The sequence below is a fragment of the Ochotona princeps genome, chromosome 1, assembly GCF_030435755.1.
Source record: "Ochotona princeps isolate mOchPri1 chromosome 1, mOchPri1.hap1, whole genome shotgun sequence".
Lineage (NCBI taxonomy): Eukaryota > Metazoa > Chordata > Mammalia > Lagomorpha > Ochotonidae > Ochotona > Ochotona princeps.
In genome coordinates this window covers 131,528,407-131,542,707 of record NC_080832.1, presented here as the reverse complement: position 1 = coordinate 131,542,707, position 14,301 = coordinate 131,528,407, and the positions used below count along the sequence as shown (strand labels likewise).

General features: G+C 43.3%; 1 protein-coding gene and 1 pseudogene across 1 annotated transcript; one reads left to right on the top strand and one right to left on the bottom strand.

The window, feature by feature from the left end:
• The first annotated feature begins 311 nt into the window (after window positions 1-311).
• Window positions 312-3,905, top strand: LOC101529221 (multivesicular body subunit 12A-like; annotated as a pseudogene).
• Window positions 3,906-6,634: 2,729 nt separating this feature from the next.
• Window positions 6,635-7,901, bottom strand: LOC131481422 (glutamate receptor 3-like). The gene is given in 2 exon segments (XM_058670385.1): window positions 6,635-7,705; window positions 7,890-7,901. Coding segments are annotated over 2 exon segments (1,083 nt in total).
• Between the last annotated feature and the right edge of the window lie 6,400 nt (window positions 7,902-14,301).

Genomic DNA, 14,301 nt, shown 5'->3' with positions numbered 1-14,301 from the left:
GGGTGATGCATTTTTAAAGCAATTCTTCATGTGACTATAAAAGCCTGGAAGAATCATGTTAGAACAAAATATTAGTATGTATATTCTAAATCACCTTAAGGACCAGTGTTGTGGCGCAACTGTTAAGCTACTGCTTATATTGTCTGCATCTTATTTCTAAGTACTGGTCTGAATTCTTGCTAATCCAGATCCAGCTGGCTTATAATGCATCTGTAAAAGCAGAGGAACATGGCCCACACACTCTGACCCCTGGCTCCCATGTGGGAGACCAGGATGAAGTTTCTGGCTCCTGGTTTTGGTTTGGTCCAGCCATGGCTCTTGTAGCCATTTGGCGAGTGGAAGAGGAGAAGGTGGCCAGGCCTGCCCCAGGAACAATGCACGGAGGCTGTGCCCAGTGAGTCTTCCTTCCTCCTGCTCATCTGGGTCCATCTGCAGGTATGGAGGGCTCCTTGCATGTCAGCCCCTGTTCCATGGCCTGCCCCTGCGTGGGCTCACTGAGCCCTCAGAAAACTCCAGGAGGAAGGAACCAGGTTTATCACCATCTGACAGCTAAAGAGGCAAAGTGGCTCTCCCAAAGTCACACAGGTCATGAGAGGGAAGAAATGTGAGATTTAAATGCAGAGACTGCTTGCAAGGCCACTGCTTGTGCCGTCTCTCCTGCTTTCATTTTAGCTTCCTGTGTTTCAAAGAATGTGTCATTTTCCTGAACATTCACCAGAAGCCTTTGTGTGTATCTTACCCCCACTCTCTTAGGGAATACTGCTTCCAATGGTTGAGACCATGAAGGGTCAAATATTCTGTCATGTATTTATCAATAGCATATTATTTTATTTATGATCCCTTCATCATTTGTCAATTACCAAGACATGCACCTGTCAGTCAGCTCACTCTGCTGGACCTGCAGCTGGGGCTGGATGCGGACCTGCCCCTTCCCATGGCTCACTTTCCTTGTCCAAGCACTGGTTGGCTGAGTGTTCTCAGGGTCTACAGGCTGTACCTTTCCTCCTACATGGCTCTTGACTCAACCACCTATTGGTCACATGCTCTTCTGTTGGCAGGTGACAGCAGGGGCCTCTGCCTCCATTTTCTCAATTGTGAAATGGGAATTCTTACAGTGCCATTTGCTGTGTGTTCTTGTGAAATCTAAATGAGTTCGTGGAAAGCCCTTTGAAGAATGCCTGACACAGAGTGTGTTGTGGAAAAGGTCCATGTTTTTATTCCCATTCTTACAATGGAGAAGATCTGATGAGAATGAGGAAAGTACTTTTCCAAGTGGGAGGGGCAGGCAGTGATGGCAGGCCACTGATTACAGCACCCAGCAGACTCACCCGTCTGCACGTCGGACAGCACCTTCTGCTCACAGACCCCAAGTGAGGTGTGGGATAGACAAGGCACTTCCTGTCTTCACAGCACTGTGTGCAGTGGCATCTCAGAGAAGGCAAGCTGATTCCCGCTAGTCACATGGCTGTCCAGGGACAGGTCTAGCAATTCCACCTGCCCCCTGGCCTCTGCATCCAGAGAGCTCACACAGCCAGCCACACAGCTGTCCAGGGACAGGTTCAGCAATTTCATCTGCCCATGGCCTCTGCATCCAGAGAGCTCACACAGCCAGCCACACGGATGTCCAGGGACAGTGCCAGCAATTCCACCTGCCCCCTGGCTTCTGCATCCAGGATGCTTTCCCTTGCAAGGTGATGTTCTGGGGAATGATCCACTGGTGACTACAATAGTTTCATCATTGGGAAAGTGTGTCGCTGTTTCTGATGACTTCCTGGGGTTATTTTGGTGGAGTTGATGGCGTGCCTTGTAGGGGGTGTTTTTTCTGTGGAGCCTGTGCAGTGCTCTAAGGTGGTGGTATTTTTGTCCCCAGGTCAGTTCTTAGGTGACTCAGCTGTCCTCCCTTCAGTGTAACAATGTCTGGTCCCATGACACTGTTATCTGAGAGCTGCTGAATTAGGGCATGCACAGTTTACCACTCCTCCTCTAGCAGTTTATCAGTGTTTGGAGCACTTGCCTCAGTGTCCAAGATGGTGCCCGAGGGGCACCAACAAAGATCAGGGGGCTGTCAGCTGTCAGCTCCAGGGACCACACAGACCCTATAGGCTGCAAGGCTGTTGCTGTGGGCTCAGCTCAATGCAATTAACCAGCAATACACCCACTCTGGATCTTCACTTGGGGTCCGCACTTGCTGCCCCGCTACCTGGGAAGGCCCCCAAGCAGAGAATTGCGGCTGCTGGCTTTCAGCTCCAGGGACCACACTAACCCTGCAGGGAGCAAAGCTGGTGCTCCCCTTGCCCCTTGGGTCAGTTCCACGTGAATAGCCTGGAAGGAGCCTCTGTGCTGCTCTGTCAACTCCGCATTCTGCCTCTCCACACAAGATGGCGCCCTGAGTCCCCTACTATCTCCGCCTGCGGCTGGTCCCAGTCACTCAGATTGATTGTCTGCTCCCAAACTATACTCTCTTTCCTAGCTCCCCACATGGACCCAGGCTGTCACCTGGCGGTCACAACATCTGTGTGGAGGCCACTGCTGGATGTCTGGCTGGCTCTGGAAATGTATCGCTGGAGCCTGGATCACCTGAGCCTGGATCACCAGAGCCTGGGTCACTGGAGCCTGGATCGCCGGGGTCTGAGTTGCTGCTTGCCAAGTACTGCTGGGTTCTTCGGTCCACTACAACACTGCTATCTTGTTTGCGCAGCTTCCCTGTGTCCAGGGGGGTTCCAGGTACCCTCTGCTTACTGCCTGAGACCTATTTTTTCCCTGTAATCTACTTATTGTACTTCTCCCTATCTAAAGATTCTCCATCTCATCAAACGTGTCTGTACTCTATGCTGCCATCTTGCCTCTCTGCAGGCTGTATTTTTAAAACAAAATAAGGAAAAATGGCCATTAGGAAGAACATTATCATGTAATTTTATTTGAAAGGCCGAATTACAGAGTCAGGCAGAGACAAAGAAAGAGGCATTTTCTATTCTCTGCTTCATTCCACAACTGAATCAAGTGCTCCAGGCTGGGCCAGTCCAAGTGACAAGGTAACAAATTCGTCTAGGTCTCTCACATGGACAACTGGGCACAGACAAACAGGGTATTTTCTGCTGGTTCCTTAGATATGTTAGCAAAGACCTGGATCAGGAATAGAGCAGCCAGGACTGAAACCCACCTCATTGAGAGTCTCTGGCAACCTCCAAACTTCCTGGGTCACCCTATCAGACCCCATTCTTTTTTTGTTGTTGTTGTTACAAAGTCAGATATACGTAGAGGAGGAGAGAGAGAGAGAGGAGCCAAGTGAGCCATAAAAAAAAAAAAAAAAAAAAAAAAAAAAAAAATAGGCTGAGTGGGAAGACCAAGATGGTGCCTGGATACCTGCGGGTCAGGGATATGGGCGGCTTTGCTGTTTGCTGCCGGAAAGTCAAGGTGCCCAAGCCGGTGCCCAAACCCCGGGGTCTCAGCTGGGACCTGCAGGGCCTCTCGCTGGACACGCCCAGCCAGCCCAGCAAGAGCCCCGAGCGCACCCTGCCCCAGCTGGGCTCGCACCTCCACCCTGCGCAGGAACGACTCTATCTACGAGGCCTCCAGCCGGTACGGCATCTCCGCTATGGACATGGTGCCTTTCACCCTGCACCCCCGATTTGAAGGCAAAAGCTGTGGTCCCCTGTACTGTCGGCCTTTGCGGACCTGACCATCAAGTCGCTGGCCGACATCAAAGAGGAGTACAACTACGGCTTCGTGGTGGAGAAGACAGCAGTGGCGCGCCTGCCGCCCAGTGTCTCCTAGCCCTGGAGGAGGGGCATGGGCTGAACGAGGCTGCGTGGGGAACCCCACAGGGGAGACCAGTGCCTTGAAGCTATCCGTGTCCGACACCCGGGTGGCCCCTCGGAATAAACACTACCGTGTCCGTGCTCCCCGACCCCCCCCCCCCAAAAATGCGGCTCGCGCTGAAGCCAAGTGAGACGCAACAGCCGGTTCTGTGCCGATCCAAAGCCAGGAACCAGGAACATTTTCCAGGTTGCCACACGGCTGCAGTGTCCGAAGGCTTTGGGCTGTCCTTAACTGCTTTCCCAGGCCACAGGTAGGGAGCTGGATGAGGTGTGGAGCTGCTGGGATTAGAACCAGTGCCCATATGGGATCCTCGCACGTTCAAGGTGAGGACTTTATCCGTTAGGTCATGCCACCGGGCCCCCCATTCTTTTAATAATAAGATTTTTGTCACAGGACAGTGAAGGCAATCTTGATTCTTATATAGAAAAGTCATGCAGACAGGGATGTGAGCAAAGCAGGGCTTTTTTTCAGTTGGAAAATTTCCTGCCTCAGCATTTAGAAGGGTGAATACATGGGAGGATACACAGTGAAACCTGATAGTGTGGAGTCTTTTATGAACAATTTAGGGGGGTTGGAGAAAGCAGCAACTAATCAGGTGGCTAGAATCACACACAGTCCTGTCTACCTGCTCCGAGCAATGCAAAAAGACGTTCAGAAGGGTGAGATCACTAATTTTGTCTTGATAAAGACAGTTTTGGTGTGAAGATAGCATTTTGTCTCTTAAAGAGACCTTTGTCTTTTTTCTCATTAGGATGACCTGGCCTGAGTATTAATTTTTTTTTCCCTGAAAAATTGTTTATAAAATACTGATCCTTGAGGCTAGGCTAATCTTCTGATCCAGCTCCATGCCTGTGGCTTGGGAAAGCAGCCCAATCTTTGGGTCACTGCACCCACGTGGAAGGCTCAGGAGAGGCTCCTGTCTCCTGGCGGATAGGGTCAACTCCTCCAGCTGCAGCCATAAGCAAAGAGGCCCAGGTTTCTCTCTCTCTTTTTCTTTTCCTCTGTCAATCTCTATAAATCAATCCTCACAGTTTGTTGGATTTTTCTTTCTGAAAGCCCCCTTCATGATTGTTTTGGCAAGACGTGTCTCAGTTTTAAAATCTGCTTTGATCACTCTCTTTCCATGTGGAAATTCAAACACAGATTGCTTTCTTACTTTGCACCATTTCCCAATTACAAAATGCTCAATAAGGATATCAGGCTATTTCAATGGATCCTGGGAAAGACTGTTTTCAGTAAATAGGAACCTCATTAATCACAGCTCCCTCTTTGTGGACCTATGTTCAGTATTTAAAGGAAAATAATTTTTTATTGCATTTCATTTTATGGCATTGTTTCATATGCTCTGAGGTTTCCCCAACCCCTCCTCCTGCCCTTCCCCCATGGTGGATTACTCCACCTTATTGCAGTATCATAGTTCAAATCCAGTCTTGTTCCTTTCATTGCAAGCTTGCACCATGCATGAAGTCCAGTATCTTATTGTCCAGATCAATTCAACTGTTTCTTGAGGAGACTATCTCTGGTCTAAAGGCAGAACAAGCAGAATATTGTTCGGATCAATTAAAAGCCATAACATACCATGAACAACAGTTTGCAACATTATGGAGTTAATTGACATGGCACTGAGTGACGAATAAGTTACAAAATGCAGGCTCTTAACCACATTCTGTTACTACTTCATTAACATTTCAATTTTCGTTCATGTACAACCTGACTTCTATCCACACCTATAATGGCTATAGGATACTATTGAGCTGTCTCAGATCTATTTTCATTTTAGTATTAAGCTGTTTATTGTATTGAAGCACAATTTTTACTGAACCTGGCAGATTTTAGGATAGTCTAAACTGGCTTATAGCTTTAACAGCGCATATGTCACCAGTTGAGGCACAGAACAATTTTAGGAGGGATGGGCAGAGAAATCTTCAGTACCCTAGTTAGGAATAACTTATTTTCATGTCCTACCTAGCAAGGTATATGTGATTCCCAGCTGACTATTTCCTCTCTGGTTCTAAGCTTTCCTGATTGTTCTCTGTCTATTCTAATTTTTTTGTTGCTTGTTTGTTTTGGTTTTTTTTGGTGGGGGGAGGGTCTCCAGGGCAACCCTGATAGTCATTGCAGGAGAGGGTGGGGATCCAAAGTTGGAGCAAAGCAAGGACCAGGGAAAGCTCCTCTCCCTAGTCCTGAAGGGAGTTTATTGTTCTTCTGTTTCTGCAGACCACTCATGGCTCCGGGCTGTTGTTCCGGTGGCATTGAACCCTTCAAGGAGGGTTTTTTACTTTAGATCCCATGTGGGAAATTCAAATGGGAGTGGGAGACATCAGAGTTCTCAGACTCCAAAGACACTCCAATTCCCCATGGTCTCCTTGGAAGTTGGATGTAGACCTTGGTGCCCATACTGATAGTCCTCTTTGAGGATCTGGTAGTCACCAGAGATCCTTAAGCCTTCTCCTGTCCACCTAATCCTAATCACTCCTACTCTGTGCATATGACCTCCTGTTAAAAGGTTTTCAGGATTGCTCTTAATTTCCCCTGTATATCTTTGTAGTTTTACTATTGTCTAATGCTGATTCATGTCTGTTGTCTATAAGTTTCCTGTCATGTTCTTTTTTTTTTTGAGTTCAATATTTTGTTTTATATGAATTATGTTAATGTTAGCCAACATTGCTGCCAGAGTTTAAACATTTAAATGTAATGTATGTACACATATTATCCCACAGAAATGCATGAAAGACATCCAAAGCCATGGCAGTGACCCCTCAGTTCATGGACCTAATCAAAATGGCTCAATGATAATCTCTCATTGAATGGAATGTTAAATGGAAGAAATCTGGAGCTGAGATGAGTGAATGACAGATGTACAGGGATGGAGTATGGCCATAAGGATACAAGGACACATTGGGAATGACACGGAAACAAACCTTGGAGAAATATCACATCCTTGTTGCATAAAGGCACCCAAGGAAAACCGAAGACTGTTAAATATTCCAAATTCATTTGGAGGATCAGGAGGGGTTTGTGGGTCGCTAGGTTCTTCATTGTTATCTTCCAAGTGCCATTCATAAGGGCTGAATCTACTGACCAGGAAAAGAACTACACTGACACCAACGTAGGCGAAGACAATGCACATCCAGATTTCATAAGCCAAGGGATCCAGAAAAGAGAATAGGCCTGGTTTTGATTTCTGAGGCTTCTTTATCATGATGGAGATTACCAGACTCATAAATGGCTTTGAAAAATCTATGACTTCTTCACGGACCAGTGTTATAGTTAGTGGAGAAACAGCTATGTCAGCTCTTCCATAGACAAGTTCCCCAACCATGCCATTCCATATTTTAGTCTCTGGATCCCTGGCGCCATATTTCCCGTCGCCGACAATGGGCAATTTGTATTTGAACCTTACATGTTTGGCGATTTCATAGGCTAAGTCAACACAATAGCACTCATATCGTTCATTTCCTTCCAATTGCTCACGGTTCTTCTTATACATTACATATGGTGATTCCAGAATGGTAGTCACCACTATGGTCCGATTCTCTGCTGATGCACTGTCATTGCTGCTTTGTTGATCTGAGAAAGGCACAAACCTTTCGTATTCATTCCAGTAGCCAGCTTTTCGAGAGCCAGTGACTTTCATTTCATACACATCAATGGTATAATTTGTCCTACGTCCATAAGTATCAAATTGGATGTTTCCAGTCATTCCTTGTACTTGCACCATTTTCAGCGCTCTCTCAATATCAATGCCTTGACTCCAGGGCACAGCAGCATTTGCTAGACAGTCTCCAGCTCTGCCTCTCCGGGACACATCCACTCGCGGCCGCCTCAACTAGCGAAAAGTTTCTGCTATGACCAGTATTGCATCGTGTGTCAAGGCAGATGTATACTGAAACAGATGAATGCGAAACAAGATAGATGATGAGAACCGTTCTCAAAACTTGCCTTGTTTCATATAATTCTCATTCATTTCCACCTTTTGCTTTATGAAGTCACCTGCTTAGTGATTTGAATCAGGTGATCTCACTGGGCAAGTTGATCTTTGATTCATTTGAGAAGAAAATGCTTCTTACCTCATATAGCATGTGTTTAGATTATTAAGATCAAATGACTCAAAGGGAATATCTCCCTTGCTCTCAAAATGATGTCTCATGTTGAATGAGTGACTAGTATAAGTCCAGGTCTTTTACAGTGTGAAGTTATGAAATGGCATATATTGATCAGAGAGGAAACGGTATATCCCAAAGCAAGACTGGATTATTGCTGTTTATAATAGAAAATTCTATTCTAGTGTTTACTTAGGGAAAATGAAAACAGCTGAGTTAGCTTGAAATTAATTTGAGGGGGACATTAATCATTTCTGTGTGGTGCATGCTTCCAGTGAGCGAGAACCTCTGGCCAGCAATGAGCCAGTTTTTGTTTGCTAGTGGAGGTAGCAAAAACCAAAGCTGTTTTTTGATTGTAGTAAATTACAATTGTTACTGAGTTTTAAATCTGAAAATGTTGGCAATTCATAAGCGATACTGCATGATGCTGTATCTTTCAAGGAGGAACATTACTTTCCTTTTTTATATTTTTATTAATTATTATGCATTATGTGACAATTTCATAGGCTCTGGGAATCCCCCCAACCCTCCCCCTCCCCTCCCCCCTGGTGGATTCCTCCACCTTGATGCAGCATTACAGTTCAAATTCAATCAAGATTCTTTCATTGCAAACATATACCAAGCATGGAGTCCAGCTACTTATTGTCCAGATGGGTTGAACAGTTTCTTGGGGAGACCATTTCTGGTCCGAAGTTAGAGCTGGTAGAGTATCATCACAGTCAATTAAGAGTCCCAATATAACATCAACAGCAATTTGTAATATTATGGAATTGACATGGTTTTGAGTAACCAGTATGTTAAAAAATAAATAAAAGAAAAGAAAAAAAAGCAAGTCCTAACCACAACCTATGATTAGCTCATTGACATTTCAATTTTAGTTTATATACAGGACCGACTGCTATATACCTTAAAATGGCTATAAGGTGCCATTCAGCTGTCTCGTGTCTATTTCATTTTAGTATTTAGCCATTTGTTGTGTTGAAGTATAATTTTGTTGATCTTGGCAGATTTGGGGATAATTTAGACTGGCTTGTAACTCTAACAAGATATTTGTCGACATTTAAGGTACAGAACTTGTACAGCCTCTATGGGAATCAGTTTGGTGAATACTCAAACAACTGAAAATCAACATACCATATGATCCAGCAATAGCACTCCTAGGGATATATCCAAAACATCTCCTACACAAGAAACCAACATGCACGCCTATGTTCATAGAAGCACAATCTACAATCACAAAAACCTGGAAGAAAGCCAAAATGCCCATCATAAGAAAACTGGATAAGAAAGCTATGGTTCATCTGCTCTATGGAATACTACTCCGCTATTAAAATAAAACGAAATGCAGTTCTTTGTGGTCAAATGGGCCCGACTGGAATCCATCATGCTAAGAGAAATGAACCAATCCCAAAAGGTTAAATACCACATGTTTGCCTTAATCTGAGATGAAAAGATGACAACTTGGAAGATAGTACCTGTATATTGTAATATTATTGCAATCTCTAACAACCTGTATCCAATGCAATAAGATAATGCGATATAAACTATAACCCAACAATTAATGTCAGAATACTTAAGATCTACATCGAAAAACTGTAAAACCTACTATACCCTCAATACGCTATGTTAGCCTGTAATGGGGAGGGAGTGCAGGGAAATCTTTCAGGACCATAAAAAGAGTGAGAAAAAAAGTACAATATAGCCTATCAAGATCAAATCTGGTAATTCATAGACAATGGACTCAAAGCGGCACTAAACAACAGTGAAACTACTATACCAATGCATGAGGGGGGAGTCGGGTGCGATCCTGACAACCTCTTAACAGGAGGTCATGTGCGTGGAGCAGGGGGGCACTCCAGAGTAGAGCAGGTGGTAAGGAGGAAGCTTGGATCCCAACCATGAAGACTCCCAGACCTTCACCACAAACTATTAATACGAGCAACAAGGACTATATCCCAACTGCCAAGGAGGCCACAGGGAATTGGATGCCCTCGGAGGCTGAGTACTCTGAGGTCACCCACCCCCAACCGGAGCTTCCACAGGGGATGGAAGAAGTCCAAACACTACGTGCAGAAACCAACATCATCAGAAAGACAACCAGAAGCCCTGAGCGGTCCACAGAAACAGAAGAACAATAAACGTCCTTCAGGACCAGGGAGGAGAGCTTTCTCTGGTCCGAGCCTGGCTCCACCTCTGGACCCCCGCCCTCCCTCGCAATGACCATCGGGATTACTTCAAAAACCCCTCACGGCAAACAAACAATCATACAAACTAAAAAAAACCTAAAATAAATAGACAAACAACAGAAAGTAGAGCTTGAAATCTGACAGGAAAGAGCTGGCGTGGATTGGCTCATGCTTTGCTAGGTGGGACACAAAGATTAGTCACTCCTCACCATGGTGTTAATGATTTTCCTGCACACCTCCCCCCCCCCCAAAAAAATGTCCTGTTATGTTCTTGATACGTTATACTTCACATCTTCCTCACACATTCTAGGGAGATGGCATATTTCTCTGCTCTCCTGCCCCATTACCAAGAAGCATAGGGTCTTAAAAGTGCATTAGGTTTTACAGTTCTTTGATGTAGATCATGAGCAGTCCGCCTCACATTGATTGCTGGTTCATTGATTACATTATAATATCTTTTTGCATATGTTACAGGCTGTTGGAGGATGAAATAATATTACAATTTACAGGTACTAGTTTTCAGATTGACATCATTTCATCTTAAATTAAGGTAAACATGTGGTATCTAACCTTTTGGGACTGGCTCATTTCCCATGGCTAAATCATTTCCAGTTGGGCCCATTTGGCCACAAAGAACTGCATTTCATTTTTTTTTAATTAGTTGAGTAGTATTCCATGGAGTAAATAAACCATAGCTTTCTTATCCAGTCATGTGTTGTTTTGCATTTCGGCTGCTTCCAAGTTTTTGCAATTATTGATTGTGCTTATATGAACATAGGGGTGCACGTAGGTTTCTCGTGTAACAGGTATTTTGGATATATTCCTAGGAATTCTATTGCTGGATCATCGGTATGCAGATTTTCAGTTGTTTGAGTGTTTTCCTTACTGATTGTGATAGAGACTGCACAAACCTGCAGTCCAACCAGCAGTGCAGAAGGGTCCCCTTGTCCCACATCCCCGCCAGCAAATGTTGTTGGTGGTTTTTGTATATGAGCCATCCTTACTGGCGTTAGGTGGTATCTCATTGATGTCTTAATTTGAATTTCCCTTATTGCCCTGGAACTTTTGCATTTTTTCATATTTTTGTTTCCTATTTGGGTTTGTTCCTTCGTGAAATATCTGCCCATTTCCCATGCTCATTTCTTGAGTGGTTTGTTTGTTTTGGTGTTTTGGCTGTTCTGGAGTTTTTTTTTTTTTTTTTTTTGTATATTCTGGAGATTAGCCCCCTTTTACCTATGTAGTGTGCAAAGATCTTCTCCCATTCTGTGGGTTGCTTTGCTACTTTGTTGATTCTTTCCCTTGCTGTACAGAAGCTTCTTAGTTTGATATAGTCCCATTTGTTTATTTTGGACTTGATTGCTAATGCTTTTGGTGATCTTTTAATAAAGTCAGGGCCTACAGCTAAATCTTACAGGGTGTTTCCAACATTTCCTCCTAAAGGTTTGAAGGTTTGTGGATGTAGGTTTAGATCTTTGATCCATTTATATTTGATCTTAGTGTATGGTGAAAGATGTGGGTCTATCTTCTTGTTGCTACAGGCTATTAACCAGTTGTCCCAACAGCATTTATTGAAGTGACCTTCCCATTTTTATGGGTTGTCATCTGTTTTTTTTTTTTCAAAGATGATTTGGCTGTTTCTGTGTGGGTTCCCTTCTGGTGTTTCTATTCTGCTCCATTCATCCTCGTCTCAATTTTTGTGTCAGTACCGGGCTGTTTTGATAACCACCACCCTGTAGTGTGTCCAGAGGTCCGGAACTGTGATTTCCCCCTGTTAACTTCCTATTCTTCAGAAAGGTTCTAGCTATTCGTTGTTTTTTGTTTTTTTTTTTTCCAGATGAACCTTTGTATCATTGTTTCCAGATCTATGAAGTATGTTTTGGATACTTTGATTGGGATTGCCTTGAATGTGTATATTGCTTTTGGTAGTATGGACATTTTAACGATATTGATTTTACTTATCCAGGAGCATGGGATGTTTCCCCATTTTTGAGGTCTTCTTCAAGTTCTTTTTTACGCTTATTGTAATTTTCTTCAAAGAGATCTCCTACATTTTTGGTTAGGTTTATTCCTAGATACTTCATACTCTTTTCTGTTACTTTGAATCGTATTCTGCTGGTTAGATCTTTTTCCATTTTGGGGCTGCGTGCATACACTATGGCTGTAGATTTTTGTTCATTTATTTTGCATCCTGCCACAACCAAACTCTCATGTAAGTTCTAGCAGCCTCTGTAATGAGTCTCTTGGTTCTTCTATGTAAAGGATCATGTCATCTGTGAATAGTGAAAGCTTGACTTCTTCATTTCCCATTTGAATTCCTTTAATTTATTTTGCTTGTCTTATGGCCTCTGTGGAGTACCTCTAGGACTATGTTGAATAGCAGTGGTGATAGAGGACATCCTTGTCTTGTTCCAAATCTCAGTGGAAAGGGATCCAGTTTCTCTCCATTCAGTATGATGCTGGCATTTGGTTTTTGTAGAGGATTGGCATTAGCTCTGCTTGAAATGTTTCATTCAATTCTGCAGTGAAACAATCTGGACCTGGGCTTTTCTTTGTTGTGATATCCTAAATCACTGATTTGTTCTCTGCCTCACTTATAGGTTTGTTCAGATCTCCTGTTGCCTCTGGGCTGTTTTGGTACGTGGTGGGAGTCTAAGAACCTTTCCATTTCCTGGTGATCTTCTGATTTGTTGGAGTACAGTTGTTTGTAGTAACTTCTGATTATTGCTTAATGGTTGCAGTGTCAGTTATTATGTTGCCCTTGTCATCCTTGATGCTATTAATTCTCATTTTTCTCTTTTTTTTCATTGTCAAACGGGCCAGTGGGTTGTCTATTTTGTTTATCTTCTCAAAGAACCAGCTTTTTGATGCATTGAATTTGTGTATGTTTTTTTTTATTTCAGTTTGGTTTATTTCCTCCCTTGTTTTGATGATTTCTTATTTACTTTTATTTGTAGGTTCCTTTTGCTGCTGCTTCTCCAATTTCTGGAGGTGTGTGTTTAATTCTTGTAATTGGTATCTTTCTTGGGCTTTGACATAGGCACTAATTGCTATGAACTTACCATGCAACACTGCTTTGGCGGTGTCCCACAAGTATTGGATTGTTGTATTTGAATTTTCATTAGTTTCCATAAATTCTTTTATCTAATCTTATATTTCTTCTCTGACCCATTGTTCATTTAACAGCATATTTTTCAACCTCCAAGTGTTTACATGCTTCCTGGGGCATTTTAACTTATTGGTTTCCATTTTCACTCCTTGGTGGTCTGAGAAGGAGCATGGTATGATTCCAACTTTTTAAAGTTAGTGAGACTTGCCTTGTGCCCTATCATGTAGTCGATTTTGTAGAGGGTGCCATGCACTGCTGAAAAAAAATGTATATTCTGTGTCTGTGGGGTGGACGGTTCTGTAAATGTCTACCAAGTCCATTGGTTCTATTGTTTGTGTGAGTTCTACTGTTTCTCTGTTCAGTTTCCATTCCGTTGATCTATCCATTGGTGTTATTGGGGTGTTGAGGTCTCCCAGGATTATTGTATGTGCATCTATGTCCCCTATTAAGTCCATCAGCAATTGCTTCACGTAGCTGGGTGCCCCTGTGTTCGGTACGTAGATGTTTATAATGGAATTCATTTCCTTTTGCAAGGATCCCTTCAGCGATATAAAGTGCCCATCTCTATCTCTTTTGATGTTTGTCACGTTGAAGTCTAGGTCATCTGAGATTAGAACAGCTACTCCTGCCTTTTTTTCTCCTCTATTGGTGTGAAATATCTTTTTCCATTCCCTTTCTGTTTCTTAGCATCTTTTTTAGTTAGATGTGTCTCTTGTAGGCAACAGATGGTTGGGTTCTGTTTTGGATCCATTCTGTTAATATATGTCTTTTGATTGGTGAATTTAGGTCATTTGTGTTTAGAGATAATATGGAGAGGTTGTGATTTGGAGCTGACATGAGCATGTGTAAGCGTGCACGTGTGTATTTGCATCTATTAATATCTCTGATTAACTGACTTTCCTCGTATGGACTTTAGTGGGGGGTCTCCTATTTGTCATCTCCTATTTTGGTTTTCATTTTTTCTTTCTGGGTTTAGCACCTTCCTAAAATATTTTCTAGAGCTGCTTTCATGCTGGTGTATTCTTCGAGTTTCTCTTTACTGTGGAAGAATTTAATTTCATTCTCAAATGCAAATGAAATCTTTACA